General features: G+C 38.1%; 1 protein-coding gene across 2 annotated transcripts; it reads left to right on the top strand.

Annotated features, from left to right (window-relative positions):
- The first annotated feature begins 272 nt into the window (after positions 1-272).
- akr1b1.2 (aldo-keto reductase family 1, member B1 (aldose reductase), tandem duplicate 2) lies at positions 273-23646 on the top strand. Of its 2 annotated transcripts, none has more exons than XM_058417398.1 (10): positions 273-533; positions 5808-5975; positions 6070-6186; positions 7945-8022; positions 8112-8234; positions 21203-21309; positions 21481-21562; positions 22659-22742; positions 22827-22909; positions 22997-23646. In XM_058417398.1, the coding sequence occupies exons 1-10, from the start codon at positions 468-470 to the stop codon at positions 23037-23039; spliced, it is 951 nt and encodes a 316-aa protein (XP_058273381.1). In that variant the 5' UTR covers positions 273-467; the 3' UTR covers positions 23040-23646. The 2 variants fall into 2 exon arrangements, with proteins under 2 accessions (XP_058273381.1, XP_058273382.1); XM_058417399.1 differs by lacking the exon at positions 273-533 and adding an exon at positions 1945-4904.
- The last annotated feature ends 1231 nt before the right edge of the window (positions 23647-24877 follow it).

Raw genomic sequence — 24877 nt, 5'->3', positions numbered from 1 at the left:
TGTTTGCCAGCTCAAGAGTCGACTCTTACTTCTCCGCTGAGTCAAATGATCTGACTCAGCTGAAAGAGCTAAAATTTTCTAGAAGAGATCAGATTTCACTAAATTATTTCAGTCAAAATTCAGTCAAAAGAACAATTAATGATCAAAATATTAAAGAACAAACAAAAAAAACCTTTGTCCGGTTTAGAAAGTCCAGGAGTCGACTCTGAGTCAAATGATCTGACACAGTGAAAAGAACTGTAGGTTTATATTCCAGTCCACGCGGTGGCGGTGTTGTGCCTGATATGGGCGCGGTACACGAGCCGGAGCTGTGTATATTTTGGACACTTTATCTGCGCTCATTGTGTGATCAGGAATCAGCTGACCCATCCTCCTGCTCCAGTACTGACCGGGCCTAGTTAACCTCCTTGAACCAGCTGAAATTATTCGATTATATCTCCTAATATCTGAGAAGAACCTTGAGGAAAATGGCAACTTCAGTGAAACTCTACACCGGAGCAGACATGCCCATTGTGGGTCTCGGTACATGGAAGGTGAAAGTTATAATAATTTCCAGCTTTTCTGCATGTTTTATTGCGTTTAACTTTTACTTGCATGACTTAAACCTGGTTTAAATCTCTAATTCTGTTCAAATGCATGCATTTAATTTTTTCAGGAGCATTTTGTAAACTTCTTTAAAGAGAGTTGGCTTTAAATAGATTAATCTTGTGCTTAAAATCTTCAAAAAAAATTATAGGTGTGCTTTTATGCAGGACAGTTTTTGAGCAAACATTATACTACTACTACTAATAATAAAAATATTAATATGCAGTATATAAATACATATGCACTGATCAGGCATAACATTATGACCCCTGACAGATGAAGTGAATACGCCTCATTATGGCACCTGTTAGTGGGTGGGATATGTTAGGCAGCAAGGGTCCTCAAAGTTGATGTGTTAGGAGCAGGATGGCTAGACCACTAGATCAGAGCATCTCCAAAACTGCAGCTCTTGTGGGGTGTTCCCGGTCTGCAGTGGTCAGTATCTATCAAAAGTGGTCCAAGGAAGGAACAGTGGTGAACCGGAGACAGGGTCATGGGCGGTCAAGGCTCACTGATGCACGTGGGGAGCGAAGGCTGGCCCGTGTGATCCGATCCAACAGACGAGCTACTGTTGCTCAAATTGCTGAAGAAGTCAATGCTGGTTCTGATAGAAAGGGTCAGAATACACAGTGCAGGACGGGTCAGCAAAAGGGGGACCAACACAATATTAGGCAGGTGGTCAAGATTCAAGAAGCTTTTATTGTCATTTCAACCACATACAGCTGACGCAGTACATAGTGAAATGAAACAACGTTTCTCCAGGACCTGGTGCTACATAAACATACAACAACAAGTTCAATACAAAACAACAAACAACACCACAGAGCTAGGACAGAAGTTTGTCTTAGCCACGTAAAGTGCACAGTGTGCAGCTAAGTGCAAACAGAGCATAGACAAGACAGTGCAAAAAAGACAATAAATACAATAAAGACAACACAAAAGAACACAGGACACTTAGCGCTGAAAAGAAATAAAAGAACGTGTACTGGAATGTAAGTGAAATAAAATAGATAAAGTGAAATGATGTAAAAAAAAGTATTGTGCAAAAATATTGTGCAAAAATACACAGCAGCGGTTGAGGTAGTGCAAATAGAATAAACATAAGTATAACTATAATGTTATGTATATAAAAGCTAAATAAAAATCTATGCGTCGTGAAAATAAAAATAAAAAAATATAACCATGTAAAAGACGAAAGCGGTTGCAGAAAATAAAATAACCATATAATAATTCTGTGGTTAAGAAAAAATAAAGTATTAAGATAAAGTGCAGTAATTAAGATGTAATATTATTAAATGAAATGTTTAACAGAATTTGTTTTACTAAATAAATAAAAAAAATGGCTTGTAATATAAAATCATATGAGAAATATACAACTAGAGAGGGAAAAATAATTTTAAACTAGAATATTTATTAATGAGAATTTTCAGAATTAAAAAGGCAGCCATTCAAAATCCATAAACACACATAAAGGACTATCCAGGGATTCTGGGTAGACTACCGGTCAGCCACATAGACGGTGGGGATTATTCTGCCCCATGTAGCAATCTATGTACTAACTATGTAATATTTCAAGTGTCCAGGCTGTATCTGGATGTAACAACATTTTGATGCTTCTTGTTTTGAATTTGGACATTTCGCTGCTGTTCAGCTTGGGTTTGTTCTCGATCCGAACTCCTCCGTCCCTCGGACGCACGTCGATGTGAAGACGAGTTGAAGAAGATCTTGGAGCAGTGTGTTTATGAACAACGGTGGCGATCTTGTTCCAGCTTTTCTCACTGTCTATCTTGACTGCACCAGGTTTCAGATCCAGCTTATGGGTGGATTCCGCTTGATCATCTGTTGTTCTCACCTTTGAGAAATCAGGTCACTCAGGGCAACAGTTTCTTTTCCAGGACAGGACCTGGTGTTCTTGACCCGGCGTCCGAGCATCAACTGTGCAGGGCTGCACCCGGTCGCTTGGATAGATGTAACACTGTATGCTGTAGAAGAGCTAGAAAAGGATCTTCTTGCTTGAGAATGTGCTTTTTTTGGACCATTGTCAGTAACAAGGGTAACAGGACATCCCTGTCTGGCAAACTTGTTTATTGACAAGTAGCAATCGTTTAACAAGCACACACTCCGGTCATTAATGCCAGGCTCGCCTTCTGACCCCCGAATTTCCCCATGCTAGCTGCGCATGTCACAACACATACACTATATTGCCAAAAGTATTCGCTCACCCATCCAAATAATCAGAATCAGGTGTTCCAATCCATGGCCACAGGTGTATAAAATCAAGCACCTAGGCATGCAGACTGTTTTTACAAACATTTGTGAAAGAATGGGTCGCTCTCAGGAGCTCAGTGAATTCCAGCGTGGAACTGTGATAGGATGCCACCTGTGCAACAAATCCAGTCGTGAAATTTCCTCGCTCCTAAATATTCCACAGTCAACTGTCAGCTGTATTATAAGAACGTGGAAGTGTTTGGGAACGACAGCAACTCAGCCACGAAGTGGTAGGCCACGTAAACTGACGGAGCGGGGTCAGCGGATGCTGAGGCGCATAGTGCGAAGAGGTCGCCAACTTTCTGCAGAGTCAATCGCTACAGACCTCCAAACTTCATGTAGCCTTCAGATTAGCTCAAGAACAGTCCTGACCTCAACCCGATAGAACACCTTTGGGATGAATTAGAGCGGAGACTGAGAGCCAGGCCTTCTCGTCCAACATCAGTGTGTGACCTCACAAATGCGCTTCTGGAAGAATGGTCAAAAATTCCCATAAACACACTCCTAAACCTTGTGGACAGCCTTCCCAGAAGAGTTGAAGCTGTTATAGCTGCAAAGGGTGGACCGACGTCATATTGAACCCTATGGATTAGGAATGGGATGTTACTTAAGTTCATATGCGAGTCAAAGCAGGTGAGTGAATACTTTTGGCAATATAGTGTATCTCCTCTCAGTCAGCTGAGTGTTTTTGATCTATCACATGTCTGTGTTGCTGTAGTTTTGTGCTTCCTGTTATTATTAGGGTTTAAAATTCATGTGACATTTGTATATTACCCATAATGCACTTCTCCTCAGTCAGCCTGAGGGTTGTGTCATATGTTTATGTACTGCTAGTTATGTGGTTACAGTCAGGTTTTGTAACATTTTTTTCACTCTCAGACAATATTAAACTTTTCCTGGATTTCTTCTGGATGATCTGTGTAGGCGTGACCAGTTAGAACAGCAGGTTCTAAGATGGCAGCCTAAAAAGGCCATCTGGGCCAAATGTGTCCTAACACATTTAATAGTGTGCCTCAGAACTGCCCAGACCCTAGTTAGATGCTTGAGTGACCTTCACCTATCGAAATAGAAATAGCAAAAGAGACTGTACTGATGATGCTATCAAAACCAAGCCTCGGGGAGCGGTCCGTGGTTTAATGATTACTGCGAAAAAGGCCATTAAAGTCGAGAGAGGATTATCCCCATTCCAACAAAGACTAAACAAATGTTGAGTCATTATTGCTCAAACGCTGCGCAAACGCTGTATCTGGAAAAACTAATAAAAAGTGGGAGGAGCCTCAAATACAACAAATTAAACATCAGGTCACTGTCTTAACCACCAGCCAAGAATATATTAGCAAAATGATCGATAAGAAGGACTCTCTGACCTGAATTCAGCAAAACAGGAATAGAGCAGGAGCCGAGACTGGTAAATTTCATGATCATGTTGATCTAAATTATTTAAGTCTTCACTACAGAGGAACTCACTAGTGCTCTCAAACTCTTTGTAGCACGAGGTCTTAAAGCATCTGCCCCACATAGCGTCATTATTTCTTCAGCAAATCTTTATTAGTGTTTGGAGGACAGGAGATATACACAATCCTGGCAAGAAACAATAGTTCTTCTCGCTCCCAAACCCAAACGAATCAGTTTATCTGGATTCATTTATCAGACCTGAACTTACTATTAAATAGCCTTTAATTGTTGCTGACATGATCAATAAATGAATGAATGAATCATTCAATTAATCATTCAATCAATTGCTGGTAAGCTGAGTCAAATGATCTGGCTCAGTGAGTGAACAGAACCTGAAGTTCCCACTGCTGTCCACAGGTGGCGGTGTTTTGCCTGATATATTCGCATTACATTAAATTACAGCCTGATCTGCGAATATTTTGGCTTGTTTCTTCACTTTGTCCTTAGTTACTGTGAGTCTGTGCTAGGAGACACATACTCCTGTACCAGTATTAACCCCAAACTAGTTAACTACCTTTAACCAGTTGAAAATGGCAACTTCACTGAAACTCAACAGCGGAGCAGAGATGCCGATGGTGGGTCTCGGTTGTTGGCAGGTGAGAGTCAAAATAATTTCATTTATTTATTTAAATATTCATTCCTTTATTTGATTATTTCTTTTTGGATTTTCTGCATTTTATTGTATTAAATATATTATACATAAATATTTATACATGTTTCCCCAGTTTTAATGTATGAGTAGAGAAATGTGTTGTTAAATTACTAAAAATAAATAAAATAAAACCACATAAAAGAAGAAATAATTCTACAGAAAAAAATTCTATAGCAATTTCTAAAAAAAAAAAAAAAGTGAATTAAAATAATATAATTAAAGAGTTGAGATCAAATATTGGTAGGGTAAGGTGATGTAATTAAGATATACAATATTAATAATAAATGTATAAAACTTTGCAAATAAATGTTTAACAGAATTTTATTTAAAAAATATAACCGCTTATAATGTTAAAAGATAAGGAAAATATAAAACTAAGGGAAAAAAATGAATCTAAACTTATATGTGGAAAAAGCCGAAAGAGAAAAAGTTTTGATTGAAAGAAATATTTATCAACCACAAAGTTTTTTGTGGTTGATAAATATGATGGTTTTCTTTTCTTTTCTGTTTTTCTTTTCCTTTTTTTGGTATTATATTTACTTGATATGACCATTAACTGAAAGCTCTTGACGTGTATTTGCATGGCTGTGTGAATTGGGTTCCCGGCTGATTAGATAAACTGCATGACTCTGCAGATATTCAGGCGTTCCTAATAAAATGGCCGGAGAACATATATAATCACCGCCCTTTCATTTTTGTTTTTCCTGATTAGCCGTGTTTGTGATAAGGCTCGTTCGCGGCTGTACGCTACAGTCAGGAAGGTTAAACAAAGCCTTTTCAGCTCGTTGTGTCACACTGTCCTGACAGGTGAGTTAATGTTTATTTAATCCGTTGCTCTCTGCCCCAGTCGAAGACAGGCGATGTGACCTCAGCTGTGAAAGCCGCCATCGCCGCGGGCTACCGACACATCGATGGAGCATACGTCTACAAGAACGAGAAGGAGGTCGGAGAAGGCATCCAGGCCATGATTAAAGAGGGCGTGGTTAAAAGGGAGGAGCTGTTTGTCGTCAGCAAGGTAACACTCGCACCCTCGCTCCCTGAAAACGAAGCATTTTGGCTTGAATTCAACACGACGGCCAGAGAAAATTCATCTTCCTTTCTCCTCACAGCTTTGGTGCACCTTTCACCACAAATCAGCCGTAAAAGGGGCGTGTCAGAAGACTTTAAGTGACCTGCAGCTGGATTACCTGGACCTGTATCTGATTCACTGGCCAGTGGGCTTTAAGGTGACTTTTATATCCTTTTATATAATAAAATAATAAAACGCTAGGTTATATATATATATATATATATATATATAGTTCCAGTTTTATCTCTGCTTCAGTCACGGTAGCAGGAATAATAATAGTTATGATAATAGCAGTAGAAATAGTTAGTTAGTAGTAAGAGTATCAGGAGTATACTAGTAGAAATAGCAGCAGAGTGTGAGTAGGAATAATAACAGCAGCAGCAACAATATGCACAGTAATAATAAAGAAATACTGCAGGAACAGAGGTTGTAATAGCAGTAGTCCTCGTTAGAGTAACAGAAGTAGGTGTAGTGTTGGGAAAACTAAGCTGCCTCCCCTGGGCCACTGAGCGAGGCCCTTAACCCTCAAATGATCAGCTGTGTATATTTATAATTATATATATATAATTATATTTATAATAATAACAGTCATATCAGTAGTAATAATGGTAGCAGTAGCAGTGGTGGCAGAATCAATCGTGATAATAACAGTAGTAGTAATAATGGTGGTAGAAACAGTGGCAAGAGTGTAAAGATAGATAGTCGAGGTAGCAGCACTAGTATTAGTAGTAATAATACCAGTAATAATGCTTGTAGTAGTAGTATTAATAAAAATGATAATAACAGCAGTAGTAATAGTAGTAATGATGATAGTAGAAAGAGCAGCAACAGTGTTAATAGTGCTAATAATAACAGCAGTACTAGAAAGAATAGTAATAATGGCAGTAGTAGCAATAGTATTAAGAGTAATAATAATAATAATAATAGCAGTGTGGTCATAACAGTCATGGTAAGAGTAATGGTAGCAGGTGTAGTATTAGGAAAATAGAATATTAGCGATATTATACTATTAGAAGCAGCAGCAGCAGTATTAGTAGTATTAACAGTAATAATAACAGTAATAGTGGTACAGAATTCAGTACAGAGTTGAATAGTATTCAATTCTGTACTGATACTATATGATTCAATTCACTGCTCATCCGATAGAATTCAATTCACTACTGATCCATTACAGTATGATTCACTTCTGTTTCTGAAACAATATGATTCACTTCAGATCCGATAGGATTCAATTCACTAGTGATACTATATGATTCAGTTCATTGCTCATCCTACATGATTCAATTTAATACTGAGGTGTTACAATTCAATTCACTTCTGATGTGATAGGATTCAATTTACTATTGATCCGTTATAATATGATTCCCTACTGATCCGATACAGTATGATAAACTTCTGATCTGATAGGATTCAATTCACTACTGATCCGTTACAATATGATTCCCTACCGATCCGATAGGATTCGATTCATTACTGATCTATAGTGGTATTAATAATAGCAGTGTGGTAGCAGTAATAATCACATTAGCTGGAATAGTAGTAGTAGCAGTATATATAGTTTTTTTTTTCCAGATCAGAATTAGTCCTGGGGGAAATTAGGTCTAATCTCTGACCCCTGAGAATCTGAACACAATCACAGACCTCTTATATGCCTGACCTGCGCCCTGTTATCCCCCGGTGACTGGATTAGATAGCTGATGAAGTGACGCAAGCTTGGATTTGTCTTTAAGAAGTCTTTAAGCGCAAAGGTTTATTTAACGTAAAGAAGGTTAGATAAGGCATGGGAAAGCGTTATGTAGTGTATATAACGATAAGAAGACGTTAAGTTGAGTTTCACCTCACGCAGCCGAATGAAGGATATTTCAGGATATTTCTATTGGTCTTTGTGTTTAATAAGGCTGTTTCTGTCTCTCAGCCTGGAGCAGAAGATTTCCCACTGGACAGGGAAGGTTTTATCATCGGTGATGACACCAGCTTCCTGGAGACCTGGGAGGTGAGAAATTCGATTCCATTTTGATTTTAGAAAATGCTTCCTGAGGCAACATCATGTCGTTACACTCCACACGGATCTTCTCGTTGTAGGGAATGGAAGAGTTGGTGGACGCAGGACTGGTGAAGTCCATCGGTGTCTCCAACTTCAACCGAGAGCAGATTGAAGCCATTCTGAATAAACCAGGTCTCAAATATAAACCTGCCAACAATCAGGTACAACGTACACCCTATTTATCGTCCACTTTATTTATTATTGTACTTCTTGTACTCAGTTTATTCAATTTATTATTGTACTCAGTCAGGCAGGTATCTAATCAGCCAATCATGGAGCAGTAGCACAAGACTAAAAATCATGCAGATCAAGAACTTCAGTTATTGTTCACATCAAACATCAGAATGAAGAAAAAGTGTGATGTCTGTGTGAACTGTGGCAGGAGTTCACTACCGATCTGATACGATTCCATCCACTAAAGGTCCGATAGTATTCCATTCACTACTGATCCAATACTATATGATTCACTATTGATCCGATAGTATTCAATTCTATACCGATACTATATGATTCAATTCACTACTGCTCTGCTACAACATGATTCACTTCTGATCTGATACAATATGATTCACTTCTGATCCAATAGGATTCAATTCACTACTGATAATATATGATTCAATTCACTGCTCATCCTCTATGATTCAGTTTAATACTGATGTGTTACAATTCAATTTACGTCTGATCCAATAGCATTCAATTCATTACTGATCCGTTACAATACGATTAACTTCTGATGCAATAGGATTCAATTCACTACTGATCCATTACTATATGATTCACTACTGATCCGATAGGATTCAATTCACTACCGAGCCGTTATGATTCGATCCACTACTGATCCGATATGATTCAATTCACTGTTCATCCTATATGATTCAATTTTATACTGATGTGTTACAATTCAATGAACTTCTTCTGATCTGATAGGATTCAATTCATTACTGATCCGTTACAATATGTTTCACTAATGATCCGATAGGATTCAATTCATTACTGATTTGATAGGATTTGATTCACTACTGATCTATTACAATTCAATTCACCTCTGATCCTATAGGATTCGATTCATTACTGATCCGTTACAATTCAATTCACTTCTGATCTGATAGGATTCAGTTCTCTACTGATCTGTTACAATTTGATTCACCACTGATCTGTTACAGTATGATTCACGTCTGATTCATTAAGATTCGATTTACTACTGATCCGTTACAATATGATTTACTACTGATCCAATAGGATTTAATTCACTACTGATCCATTACAATTCAATTAGCCTCTGATACGATAGGATTCGATTCACTACTGATCCGTTACAATATGATTCACTTCTGATGCAATATGATTCAATTCAGTACTAAGCCAGTACAGCTCACTTTAATAATATGATTACATTCAGTCCTGATTTAATATGATTCCGCTCAGTTGATTCGAAGTTTTCCGACACCGGAAAGATTTCAGGAGAAATGAGTTGAGACTTTTCCTGTAAAATGACAAGCTATGCTTTCACTTGTTATGTTTCCTCTGTAAGAAAAATAAAATTTACAGGTGTGTTTAAAAAGAGTCATTTGCCACAAATCGTTTAAAAGTTTTTTTTCAAGCCATGGATCATTGTTCATTGTATTCACACTTATTCGGTATGTAGTTGATAGTCATATGTAGTTGACATTTCGTTTGAAAAACATTTTGAAATTGTCCATGATCCGGATTTTAGAGACCTAACCACGTTTTTAACGGCATTATGATGGCAACAACATCCAAATATTTCAAGGAAGCAAACCACATGGCAACCAGACAGACCCCACTACTAACGACAGCTTCGAGATCACCCGAGAAACAGATTGACGATAAAGTGAGCCTGGAAAAAGTTTTTGCTGAAGTTACTAAAATGAGCAAGACCCTTCAGGTAGTGGCAGTGGATACAATCGCCATTAAAGAGACAATGATGGAGCTAAAAGACACTGTAAACGGGCTTCAAGCCCGAATGGAGGAGGCGGAGGGCCGTGTCTCACTACTGGAGGATGTGACAGAGGCTGACGACTGATAAAGATGCCAAAGAAAAAAGATACAAACTCTGTGGGATCGTGTTCAAATGCTTGAGAACCACAGTAAGAGGAACAATGTAAGGCTTGTGGGGCTGAAAGAGAAGTATGGGACGAACGGCACCTTGGAGAAATGTTTGAAGAAAGTTCTGAGCGAAGGCTTGGGGATCGACATGGAGGGCGAATTCGAAATTGAGAGAGCCCATAGAATACTGGTCCCCATGCCGAGTGAGGATCAGCCGCTGAGGCCGGTGCTGATCAGGTTTTTGAGGCAGTCAGCGCGGGAGAAAGTATCGCGAGCCACGCGGGAGCGCCGTGGAATTGAATGGGAGGATGCGAGATTATCTGTATTTCCCGATATGACAAGGGAGCTGGCTGAAAAGAGAAAGATGTTTCTGCCTGCCAAGAAATCGCTCCAACAGCTAAATGTGAGATACACTCTTGCTTTTCCTGCTACCCTGAGATTTACGTGGAAAGGTAGAAACCGTAGTTTTACCAGCAATGAGGAAGCGGAGCGTTTTATTAGCACATTGCGCAACGATGAGACATGAACAGGTATGCTCTTATAAGATAGTAATGCTTATGGACAGTGAGGAATATATAAAAGTCAACCATGGGTAGAGATTAAACACGAGTGGGTTTTGGGCTTTAGATGGTGAGTTGCCCGAGCAGCGTGCAGCTGGACAGTGATGTAACCAGCTGCATGAGGGGTGCACCACGGACCAAGAGGAGTTATTTTTTGCTGTTGCATGTTCTGTTTGCAACTTTTTCTTTTTTTTTGTTTCCATGCTACGGCTTAAAGACCAGAGATTGGTCTGAGCTCCCAGTTTGTGTTTTGAGGGAGCATTTTTTGATACCTTATTGTGTTTGTTTTGTTTCTTATAAATTTTTCATAAAAAAAGGGTCAGTCATGACAAGGTTTACTATTAAGAGCAAAGACATATGTAAATGACATAATTCATATGATGAGTGAAGATAATGGATTAGCGGATATTTGGTGTCTGGCGAATCCACGTGAGAGGGAATACACCTTCTACTCACACTGTCATAAATCCCACTCAAGAATTGATATGTTTCTGATCTCCAACACTTTGGCAAAACATGTTACCCACTGCAAAATAAATGCTATCACTTTGTCAGATCATGCAGCCGTGATGTTAGGCATTGACATTAATTGTGACGAAGAGAGAAAAGGCAGATGGAGATTAAACACCTCACTGTTGTCCCATGAGGCCTTCAGTGTGTCATTGAAAGGAGACTTAAAATCCTTCTTCGAAATTAATACTGGCAGTACTGAAAAAAGATCAACTGAATGGGAAGCATCTAAGGCATATGTCAGAGGGAAGATAATAGGTTATGCGTCTAAAAGGAAAAGGGAAGATCGGGACCGAATACAGGAATTAGATAACAAAATTAAGAATTTTGAAAAAGAATTATCCCAGTGTTTCTCAAATCAATTACATCAAAAGATTTGTAAACTCAAATTTGCAGGAAATTTATAATAAAAAGGTGGAATATGCCCTATTTAGATTGGGAACTACTTTCTATGAGGAAGGGGAGAAGACTGTTAAATTGCTGGCGAGACAGCTGAAGCAAAAGCATATGTGTAATTTAATAACAGCTATCAAGAAAGGAAACACAATAGTAACATCAACAAAGGAGATAAATAACGTAGTACAGAAATTTTACAAAGACTTGTACACTGTTGGTGTTAGTTTTAAGCAGGAAGAACTGCTCAGTTTTTTCTCCAAGGTCAAAATGCCTAAATTATCCCTAGAGGAAATGAATATGTTAGAAGGTCCAATAACAGAACTTGAAGTTAGAAAAGCTGTATCTATTATTCGGAATGGAAAGTCAGCAGGATTGGATGGGCTCCCAGTCGAGTATTATAAACAGTATATAGATTTACTTAATTAACAGAAGTATATAACGAGGCATATGCTAGTGGATCTCTCCCCTCCTCTTTTGATGACGCTCTAATATCGGTGATCCCTAAGAAAGATAGGGATCCCACCGAACCCTCAAATTATCGACCAATAAGTCTGATTAATGTGGACTGCAAGATCCTTAGTAAAATTCTTGCGTTACGGTTAGAGAAGGTTTTACCCAATATTATAAACCCTGATCAAGTTGGATTCATGATGAACAGGTCATCAACAGATAACATGAGAAGGTTACTCCATCTAATTTGGCTAAACAGAGATAAAACTGATCCAATCGTTGCCCTTTCACTTGACGCAGAGAAGGCGTTTGATCGGGTTCACTGGGAATTTTTGTTCACAACTTTGGCTGGTTTTGGGTTTGGGCCTTGTTTCATCAAGTGGATTCGAACATTATACAAGACACCTAGGGCATGTGTGATCACCAACGGCAAAGTTTCTCCATCTTTTGACCTCACCAGGAGGACACAACAGGGGTGCCCCCTGTCACCATTATTGTTCAGTATCACACTAGAACCACTGGCCATTGCTACTAGGGCTAACAAAAACATTCCAGGTGCATGGGGAGGTGACAAAGAGCATAAATTGTTTTTATATGCTGATGACATCCTGGCCTTGGTAAAAGATCCAGATAAGTCCTTACCTCACTTAATGGAGTTAGTTCAATCCTATTCTAAAGTGTCTGGATATAAAATTAACTGGACGAAGTCGGAAGCTATGCCTATATTCGGAATATGTAACGCAAATATGGTAGCTAAATTTGGCTTTAGGTGGAGCTCAAGAGGGATAAAATATTTGGGTATCACGATAAGCAGGGAATTAGAAGAGACCCCTATGCTAAATCTGGGACCGCTTCTACAAAACATAAGAAGTAAGTTGGAGAAATGGGGGAAAATTCAGTTAACTTTATGGGGGAAGGTGAATATAATTAAGATGGTGGTTTCACCTCAGCTTAATTACGTGCTTATGATGCTACCACTCTCAATACCACAGTTGATCTTTAATCAATATGATATGATGGTTAAACGTTTCCTATGGAGTGGGAAAAGGCCCAGGATAAAGTTTAACACACTACGTGCATCTCGGGATAAGGGAGGGTTGGGATTATCAGATCCTCGGCTCTATCAGATATCCTTTGAAATGGCCAAATTGGCCAAGCACTGGAACAATGATACTCAATTTGACTGGGTTACCATTGAGAAAACCTTGTCATGGCCATATAGACCTATCGAGTATTAGTCTCAATGTCTAGATACAACCACAAACCCTATCATGAAGCACTCAAGAGAGGTATGGGCGAAGATTCACAGGATGCATAAATTATCACAATGTAAACAAACATACTCTTCCCTATGGTATAATCCCGCTATTTGTATCAGGAAGTCACCCATATATTGGAAGAAATGGCATATGAATGGCTTGTGTACTGCATCAGATTTGTTTGAAAAGGGTGTATTTATGTCTTATAATAATCTTGTACAGAAGTATAATTTAAATGGCAAAGATCATTTCTGGAAATATCTTCAAATTAGAAACTGTGTTTCCACAAAAATTCAGCAAATGGACGGAACTCATGTCTTGGACTTCCTAAAACTGCCCCCCCCCAACAAAAAGCCTCCGTATTCTACAGGATGACCAACCAGGTGCTCAGTAGTGACTGCATTAACTTAAAGAAAATATGGGAAAAGGATATGGGGATTGTAATAGGGGATGAAGAGTGGAAAAGAATTTTGTCAAACACAGGTAAATTTGTAAGAGAAGTTAGAGGACAATTTACGCAGTATAAAATCACACATAGGTTTTATCTGACACCTCTTAGACTCAACAGAATGGGTTTGACACAATGATGTCTGTTGGAAATGTCAAAAGGACAGCGGTACTTTTATTCATTGTATCTGGGAGTGTCCACTTATTCAGCCTTTATGGTGCCAAACCTTAAGCATTTTGAGTAGATGGCTTGGAACAACAATACCATTATCACCAAGGTTGTGTTTGTTGGGAGACAAGGAGCAGATGCCAAATATTACAAGGGGAAAGTTTGCAGTGATCATGGTGGGGGTCTCTGCGACGGCTAGAGTCATCTTGAGACACTGGAAAACCCCCAAAACCCCAGAGTTTAAAGAATGGCTCAACATAATGACTAAGACAGCTTCGTACGAACGTCTGCTTAACAAACTACATAATAAGAACAGTGCAGGGGTTCCTGTGGACATTCCGATCTGGGAAGTCTTTTGGAACTTTGTGACGCTGCCTTTTCACATGACACAATAAGTTTGACTTTTCACTTTCTCTGTCCTTAGTTAGTATTTGTCTATTTCCATTAACCGCAGCCACTGTGTATATTCTGACCTAACATACAGTATTTGTATAGAGTTGTGATCTGTGTTTTGTATGATATTGTCATGTACCGAATGAAAACAATAAAAACTTGAATTATAAAAAATAGAAGGGACTTCCACTTCTCTTAGTGTAGTGTAACTGTAAACCCTAAATTATATATGTTTGTGGTACACCAACCCCAATATTTTAAACATTACACCAACAAAATGTAGGTCCCTATAAGGAATGAAGTATAACTAAAAATCTGAACCTGAAAAATGCAGATTGTACCCTGTAATGGTGCAAGTTGTCTTTATTTGTCACATGTACATTACTGCACAGTGAAATTCTTTCTTCGCATATCCCATCCTTGGGGGTTGGGGTCAGAGCACAGGGTCAGCAATGATACAGCGCCCCTGGAGCAGGGTGGGTTAAGGGCCTTGCTCAAGGGCCCCAAAAGTGGCAGCTTGGTGGTGCTGGGACCCAATCTTCTGGTCAATGACCCAGAACCTTAACCAACCTGAGCTACCACTGCCCTAGGGTTGTGTTATATTAGGGGCTCAAATATAACATTACTGCAAAGTAAATGATTGTATCAACTATTATGTCTATGTAATGCCCCCATTGCGTAGTAATAAAGGCCAGAGGTAGGTGCTGTGCAGGTAAACCTCACTAGCGACCGACACTAGAGGCTGCAACTTTAGCCTCCTTGTTAGAGCGCCCGCCTCCCATGCTGGAGACCCAGGTTTGAGACCCGCTAGTAGGCCCTGGGAGGGGGTTACACATGCAGTAATTATCCAGTGGGAGGCTCTTACCTATTTGCTTAGTTAAATCCAGGTGATCATGATCATGTAGGGAGAATATAGTGCATACCAAGGGAAAATGTTGTAGTTCACAGCTGATAATTGTTTATACATTGCAACGAAAAATTTCTAAATAGCTAAAGATGAATAAAAAAGCTTAGTATAATACAGCTTTTTGGAGAGATCGTGAATATTATTATTACATTTTGATGTAGATAGAACTATTACTCTCTAGTCAGTTACCTTTGACAACATGCCATATATCAGATTGGTGGTGAATGTTGGGACATTCCACACGCAGAATTTCTCTAATAAATCTGTCTGTCTGTAAAGATGCTTCAGTAACCTGAAAATTAAAACATCCCAGATTAACATGGTGTGTATTGACATTGTTTCCTAATTAGGATGAAACAATGCAAAAAATATCCAGTAAAGTGTGTAGTTATGTAACTTCATTTTACAGTAATGAACACATACTTAGAAGGTTACTTAGAATGAATAACGTACAGGATGTAAAAATATGTCAGATAATCTGAGCTGGACCGACTCAAAGTACACAAATCTTGTCTGTTGTGTGATCCATTAAACTGTACGTGTCGTATTTGGCTGAAAGAAACAAAAGTACAAAACATTTCAGTAGTTTTAAATTGTCCCAAAAATGGATGGATGGATGGATGGATGGATGGATGGATGGATAGATAGATAGATAGATAGATAGATAGATAGATAGATAGATAGATAGATAGATAGATAGATAGTATTTGCCTGTCTGACCTCCTATCCTCTGATAAATGATTAATGCTTTCTGTTGTTCTTGATATTCTTCATTAATGACAGGAATAAGGTTGAAGAAGACTGAATGTCTGGGTAGGTTGTTTTCTGGGGTATTTTAAGGTTAAGCTTAGCGCCCCAATCGTTAATGGTTGTAAATGTTGCTCCAGTGAATAGTGTGCATGCAGATAGAAGACGGCTATTTGCAGGCATTCCTCCAACATCAGTGAATGAACTCCACTGTCCCTTGTGGTTTCGGTTCACATTTCCAGTGAACACCGTAAAGACTTCCCACTGGTGCTTTTCTGGTTTCTGTTGAATGAGCCACATTCTTGACATCTCTTGAAACGCTCCATGACATTGGGGCTTGTTGACAACCCATTTGTTGTCCAACCCATCGAGGATCCATGGACAGCATGCTAATGTTGTCATGTTAATGTTGAGCTCCTGAACGCATCCTGAAGCGTTCTTCTGATCGCTCTTCATTATGTTGTGGTTGAGTATACCTGGGAGGCTGTGAAATTACATGGATTACAGTTGGATTTGATTATAAATTAATATTAATTAGCAATATGAAATAAGTTGTAGTAGATTTATCACAATTAAACTGCATAGCGTACAGGAAAATCCTTACGAAAAAATTGAAATACATTTTTAATGTGTTGTGGGACCGTATTGGAGGGAAGGCATAATATGTCCTACTTGTGGATGGTTTGGTCCATTTTTGCTTAGTCTCTGGACTTGTAAGCAGTAAACAAAGTCTAGAATGGGCATCTGTTAACTGTCATGATGTAGTTGTACCAGAGACCTTTTGTTTTACTGGTGTTGACTGTGGAACGTTAGCAAAAAAAAAAAAAACCTCCTTCTGCCTGGACCTCCAGCTCTGCTTCATTTTGCGTCGCTTGGGACTCTTGGTTTTCATTAGACGAATACTTAGAACATTACAGTTTAATAAGTTCAATAACAGGAAGATATTAGTAATAAACATACAATCACACATCGATAAGAGTTCTTTCCTCAAGCCATCAGGCTCCTCAACACCCAGGATTGAACTGTACAAAACTCTCTGTCTCTCTCTCACACACACACACACACACACACACACACACACACTCTCTCACCTGGATGGATACACACACACACACATATAATTTATATTGTTCATTACTTATTGCACTACCTCAACCTGTCATACGCTGCTATAGTTATATTTATGTTTATTTCTATTTGCACTACCTCAACTGCTGCTGTTGAATTTTTTTTGCACAATATTTTTTACATCATTTCATTTTATCTTATTTTATTTCACTTATATTCCATTACACATATCCTTTTCTTTCTTTTCGGCACTAAGTGTCCTGTGTTTTTGTGTTGTCTTTTGTTTGTATTTATTATTTTTGCACTGTCTTGTCTTTGCTCTGTTTGCACCTAGCTGCACACTGTGCACTTTATGTGGCTAAGACAAACTTCTGTCCTCTGTGTTGTTTTTTGTGTTTGATCTTTATGTTGTATGTTTCTGTAGCACCAGGTCCTGGAGAAACGTTGTTTCATTTCACTATGTACTGCGTCAACTATATGTGGTTGAAATGACAATAAAGCTTCTGGAATCTTGAATCTTGAGTTTGTAAACTGAATCTCTGCATGGTCTCACCCAGTTAGTGGGCCATGGGCCCCCAGGTTGGTAGTTCTTTACCATGACCTCATCACTAATTTCAGTTTTGTGACGATGCAAATCCTGACCGAAAGACAACTCGTTTGTTTGACCGTGCCAAATTTGCTGAGTTGCTTTGTGATTAAAAAGCAGGCAAGGAGGTACACAGATTCTTGAGCTCCTTACTCAGTCTGTTTATTGTAGCCTTTAACTGATTTATATCCATTTTGGGGTCTGTTCTCTTAAGAGGAAATTAGAGTTCTCTGGAAATATGTTCTTCTTTGCCACATGAATAATTCAATTCAATTTATTATTGTATAGCGCTTTTAACAAAGAGCATTGTCTCAAAGCAGCTTTACATGAGAAACGACATAAGAAAACAACAAACATATAAACAGACAAACAAACAGACAGTCCTAGATGTTATCCCAAGTGAGCAAGCCTGAGGTGACTGAGGCGACTGTGGCAAGGAAAAACTCCCTTAGATGGTATGAGGAAGAAACCTTGAGAGGAACCAGACTCAAAAGGGAACCCATCCTCATTTGGGTGACAGTTGTGTGATGCAGATACAGCATGTGTATAGTGTTATGTAAATCAATAAGGAGGTTGTTGTCCACAACGCTGCTTGAATATCGCAATCCTCACAAGCAGAACCCGGCCGGAGCTGGTCCATCTCCGGATGCCACTGGAGCCGGCAGTGTCTCTGTATGCCTCGGGATGGGTAGAAGAAGGGAAACAATGGAACAGCATTAGCGTAGCTGCTGTTCATAATATTAGCAGTACTAGATGATAATGTGTATTTAATCAGATGTACTTGAGCACAAGGTTATGGGATGTGTTAAATGTACGCCAGGCTGAAGAGATAAGTCTTTAGTCTACATTTAAACTGGGAGACCCGAACACTGTCAGGAAGATTGTTCCAAAGTTTTGGAGCTAAATACGAAAACGCTCTACCTCCTGGTAGTTTATCAGAGTTATAAGGGGCTGGTCTTTCCGTTCTATCTCCAGTAGCATGGTCATCGTTTCTACAGGAAGCTGTGTTACTGCCTCTATTCCTGCTGACACAGGTTCGGATCTCATTAGGTTAGCATTGCTGTTGTAAAACTGTCATTTTAGCAATGATGTCATTATGTTCAGAGAGGCGGGTCACAAACATTGTTACAGCAGAACGAGTGAGTGGGTCACATTTGTTAATCAAAGCAGATTTGAAACTGGAGCCATTCTTAGAAATGTTTGGATTACCACTGAAAGTTTTGAATACCTCCAATAATCACTCTGAAAATAATACCATCGGCTCTCCTTTCTTCATGTGTACATCAGATATTTTATCCCAGTTAACTGACATCACACCAAGTAGTGCCTGCTTCCTCTCTCACTTATTGGCAGTTCTGGTTCCAGGCAGAATCTCAGGCAAACACATAGTTAAACACAAAGCATGCAGCACCATCTGTAAAATTTTAAATGTCAGCATATTGCTTCAAGTTTTTTAGAAAATATAAAGGATTTTGTGAGGCAGGATCAAACTTCTATAGTTTCTGTAGTTTCAGGATCAATATTCTTGAGCACAGCATCTAGCTCATTGGGATTAAATCCTCTGGCCATCGTAGAGGTCATTGGTTCCTCATCTCCTTCACTAGCACGCACAGGTATAGAAGAGAGAATTTACTGTACAGTCAGTGTACTGACTACTGACTGAGAATCTCTTTCTGAGTTCTCATCGCTATCTTCATACAAATCTAGCGTTTCTGGAACTCGGTTACACAACATGTATTGTTTTATTTTTCGTACATTGGTGAGCCATTCAGGAGGTTTAAGATACCCGTTAGTCTATTTATTCACAACTCCAGTACTTCGGATGCTTCTTCCGGCTTTTCCCTTCAGGGGTCTCCACAGCGAATCATCTCTCTCCATCTATCCCTATCTTCTGCATCAACACTTGCACCCACTAGCTTCATGTCCTCATTTATTACATCCATATTCCTCCTCTTTGTCCTTCCTCTTTGTCTCCTGCCTGACAGCTCCATGTCCAACATTCTCCTACCAATATACTCACTCTCCCTCCTCTGAACATGTCCAAACCACCTTAACCTGGCCACTCTAACACTGTCCCCCAAACGTCCAACATATTTTTCTATATCATTTCTATCGAGTACTTTGGATACAAAATTAATAAAAATAGCCAGTTGGGCGTTTGCACTCGAAATCTCACTGCTTTGGACACAGCTACACTCCGTCGGGCCTCGATTCCAACTACAGTAACACTCACAACTCACAAACAGTTTACAATGTAACACCGTCACAGTACATCGGACAAAACCATAATACATCTGGGTTTTCTGTGTTATATTTTACAACAGTCTACTTAGCCACAGTACTTCAGGCTGTCGCAGTACATTGGACAAAACCACGCTACTTCAGGTTTTTGTTTTAAACTTTACAGAGCCGCGGTTCATTTTAAGCACCCAAATCATAACAGAATCATAACAACCACACATCAAGTTTCAGTTACTTTAGAAACCTATAAACTTAAGCACTTTGCTTCAGCTACATTAGAAACAATTCCAATACAACTCTGTCACCACAGTCCGTCAGGTTGATTCAGTTCCGTTATAATCTCAAACAGAAATGTACAGAATAGGCTTAAGAGCTCCTCCAGCTTATGCTCAATAACTCTCCTCTAATTTCTATTCTGCCCTTAACTTTTTTCTTTTCTAGATTTTTGAAAACTTTTTTGGGAATCCCTCCTGGCTGCCTCGCCAATGTAAGAAAAAATAAAACGATGAGGGTGTCGAAGATCTTGATGAAAAAGTTATAAAAAAAAATACAAGTACTTTGGGTTCATTGCAGTCAAAAAGAATACAGGACAAATCCTGCACAAACTATTTATACAGTGTTTCCTGTTTGTAATTTCACTTTAAATGTAAATTCAGCGTAAGAACGGGGTATCGCACAAATGGCCAGGTGATATTATCGTCTAGCAAGATGTCTTTAAATGGTAATCACGTGCACATACACCTTGGCTTGGTAATGTTACAGGTGTTATCACCCAAATGGTCAGGCAATACTAAATGATATTCGTATGTCATTGACCTAAGTGAAAAAAGAGAACTGGGAAAGGAAATGAAAACATATTTCACATACTTTCCTTGAATCCGTTCTGCACATCCTCGTGTTTGTTGTACTGAGGGGAGGGTCGAGGCGTACGTGTTTTTTCTTGTGAATCTCCATCCGACTTTTCTTAAACAGCCATGACGTTGATGTTGTTAGCTTGTCCCCTGCAGCTAAATTACACTGATGGATGTCCAGTGAAAGGTCATCTCGTGTTTACGCCAGCTTTAGAACACTCCGACTTCTGGCTTTTGTCTCAGATGTGTCTGTCTTTTAGACCCACAGCCCAGTGTTGTGATGTGAGCAAAAAACATAAATCCGCACTGATTTTACACATATAAAAAATAATAATAATTATTATTATAGTAATAATAATAATAACAATAATGAACCTGAAAAATTAGCACTTAAATGACCGTATCAGATGCAGTCAGATCTAACGACACACACGAGTCATCATTTATCTCCTCTGGACCTTTATTTCCTTTATTGCAGATCGAGTGCCACGCGTACCTGACGCAGGAGAAACTGATCGCCTTCTGCCAGTCGAAGGGCATTACAGTGACCGCATACAGCCCTCTGGGTTCTCCTGATCGACCCTGGTGAGGGATTTTACCCGACTGTTCACCTGAACAACTAAGAGCTATTGCTACAGAATAATAATAATCTGCTTTGTTTTTAAAGACTTTTTGAGACTTTTGTACATTGCTCTGGATAAGGGCGTCTGCCAAGTACCAGAAATGTAAATATAAAAATGTACATTTAATGTTCAGGGCTAAGCCAGAAGACCCATCACTGCTGGAGGAGCCGAAGATCAAAACCATTGCTGAGAAGCACAAGAAGACCAGCGCTCAGGTAGGAGAAATGAAGCTCACTGTGTCACATGGTTTAATTATTGTCTACTTTTTTTATCATCTACAACATAACAACAGGGTATGAACCTCAGAGACGGCTGTGTCTTCATCATTTCCGCAATAAAAACATCTTCATGCTGCTCCGCAAACTTTATTGTAATAGAAACTGATCGTTATTGTATGCTTTTGTTGTAAAGGGCATGGCCTCTAACTGATCGTTATTGTATGCTTTTGTTGTAAAGGGTGTGGCCTCTAACTGAAAGTCGTATGTAGGTCACATGCCCATAACACCATAACCTATAGGAACTCAATAGAAGCTTCAGGATCATTTCTCCCACTCGTCTCTCTGTTTTATTTCCTTGTGTTTTGATTTGAGATATTTAAAATGGAATTTTATAAAAATAAAATAAATAAAATAAAAATTCAATAATAAATAAATAAAATAAAATTCAATAAAAAATAGAATAATAAGAAAATAAATGCAATCTACTGTCTAATGTTTTTAAATATGATTTAAAAAAAGAATAAAAAGGAAATAAATGCAATAAAAAGAAATCAGGAAAAAGATTTTAAAAATGGTATTTGAAATGAAATTTTAAAAAATAAATTAAAATGAAATTTTAAAAATGAATTTAAAAAAATTCAATTAAATTTTAAAATGAAAATAAATATGATAAATAGAATAAAAAGGAAATAAATGCAATCTACTGTATCTAAAATATATTTTTTTTAGGACAAAGATTAAAAATAGTATTTAAAATTTATTTTACAATAAAATTAATATACAATAATAAAAAAAAATAATAATAAGGAAATAAATGCAATGTACAATAAAGTGGGAGGCTGAACAAGGTAAAAAAAAAAAAAGTAGACAAAATATGGAGAATAAAAAGAGGACTTTATGGCCTGTGAACACAGTGACTGATTATGTTGATAATAAAGTGAGTAACAATGTGTGTGATTAGTGTAAAGTTTTATAATAGGGTATTGTTTCCAGATGTTAATATATTTTTTGTTATATTTTATTTTATTCTATTTGTTATATTATATTTTTGTTATATTATTGTTATATCTATCTATCTAACCCACATGTCCAGGTCCTGATCCGCTTCCACGTCCAGAGGAATGTCATCGTGATCCCGAAGTCTGTGACTCCGTCTCGCATCAAGGAGAACTTCCAGGTAAACTTTCAACAGAAACTCCTCCACTCTGCAGAAAGCTTTTTTATTATTATTACTATATTTTTAATGTCTTTATGATGGCAGGTGTTTGACTTTGAACTGAGTGAGGATGACATGAAGACCATTTTAAGCTTCAACAGGAACTACAGGGTTTGTCCCATGCAGTGGTGAGTGTTTTATATGACAGACATCATCCACAGAGAGTCTTCATACAGATAAACATCCTGATATTTTTTTATTGCTTTGTTTTCCAGGAGCAAGAAGCACAAAGATTATCCCTTTAACGCTGAGTACTGAAACCGAAGGGAGAGAAATCCCAGCAAGCCGCCATGTTTTTTCCTCTTTAGTAGTTCAGATCTAGCTGTCAATCGAAACGCCGCAACGTGTTTTATGATTCGTTAGCTTTCGTGTAAAATCCTTTAAACGATAAAAACCCTCTCACTGTCTTCTTCTGATGACATATTAATGACCTTGATATTCAAAAAGGCTTGGTATTTTGCTGTGAAAACTCCAACACCTGAAAGCACTTACCTTTAAATCCTCCGTTGTTTATTTTTCCCCTCTTTGTCACTCCTCTCATTTCCGTGAAAGAAAGAACGTCGATAGAAATAAAAAAGGACGAATGATTATGTGAAAACAGAATCGTGAAGCCGATCAAATCGACCGAAACGCAAGCAATGTGTAATTAATTTGTTTATTAATTAATGCCGCTCCCTCAGACCAAAAGTGTTTGCACTTAGTGAGAATGGAAAATTTTGTTTATGTGAAGACGGAGATGGATTTTTTTTTTAAATTCTTATTATAAAAATGTTGATTTGGTTTGTTTGAACACTCCTTGTGTGTATCTTTGTTTTGCTTTTGTGTGGATAAAAGCTTCGAAATAAAGCTGATGCTTCAAGCAGAATTTCAGGTGTTTGTTCTTTTATTTATCTATTTTTTTATTTATTTAATTATTTATTAAATAATTATTATTTATTTTCTTTTATATTTTATCTATTTTATTTCTTGTAATCTGAAGCAATCTCTGGCAAAAAAAAAAAATTCCTTCAGTATCAATAAAGTTCTATCTTATTTCATCGTAAGGCATAACTGAGCCATTGACACGTGAGTACAAAGAAAATCTGTCTGACTGAAACAACATTTACACAACTTAACTAAAATATCTTAAATCTTTTTATTAACCGATTCTTACTAGATTGTATCTTAGGGTTTATTCAGCTACCAGATCCAAATAAACCATAAGTTTATTAGATACATAAGTTTTCTAGATTGAACTTTTTATCCTAAAGTTCTTCAGAAGGATTTTGTTACGCTCTTAAAACTAAAAGTTCCAGAAAGAACCAAAAAACATTCACAGTTTTTCACGGTGATTCCACACAAGAACATCATCTAAACAACCTTTTGTCCACTACAAAGAACGATTTGTGGAACACAAATGTTCCGTGGATGTTGAAGGTTCTTCAGAGAACCACAAACCCTGATAAAGATCCTTGTAAACAGATGAAGCTGATGAGGAAACACTGCTGTAGGCTTCGACATACAACATTCAGTTTTGATCTAAAAGTGTAGAAGTGTATATTTACAAGGTTTTAGCTTCTGGCAAGTTCCTTATAGAAGATTTCACCAACAGAAATCCAAAGCCTGGACACTCCACGGAGCTGGACTTCATGGAAAAGTGGTTGACTGTATGAAATCCGATGTGAAGAGATCGCAACAAACAGAGAAAAAAGTTCTCTGATCTAACGAGTCTAAAATTGAACACACAGCTCTAGATTTGATCGAAACCCAACATTGTCCATCACCCTTAGAACATTGTCGATGTTGTGAAGCATTGTGGCGGGAGAATCACGTTAGGGTTACGTTTACAGGATACGTCTCTGACTAGAGAAGATTCCAGTGTATTTATATTCAGATCAAATCACATTTCTAAAGCAAACTCAATTTATATAAAGCCTTTTGAAGACACCAGAACTAATTTAGCAGTTTCACAGCAAGGAGGGCAAACATTTAAGCTTTACTTTTTCTTTTTTTTTTCTTTTTAATTTGTAAATATTTATTGTGATCAGCGAGAATCAAGGGGAAGGTGTACAAGACAGTGGTGAGACCGGCCATGCTGTATGGTTTAGAGACAGTGT

The sequence above is a fragment of the Hemibagrus wyckioides genome, linkage group LG19 (genome assembly GCF_019097595.1).
Source record: "Hemibagrus wyckioides isolate EC202008001 linkage group LG19, SWU_Hwy_1.0, whole genome shotgun sequence".
Lineage (NCBI taxonomy): Eukaryota > Metazoa > Chordata > Actinopteri > Siluriformes > Bagridae > Hemibagrus > Hemibagrus wyckioides.
The sequence above is the reverse complement of the archived record's forward strand: the minus strand, read 5'-3'. Positions and strand labels throughout refer to the sequence as shown.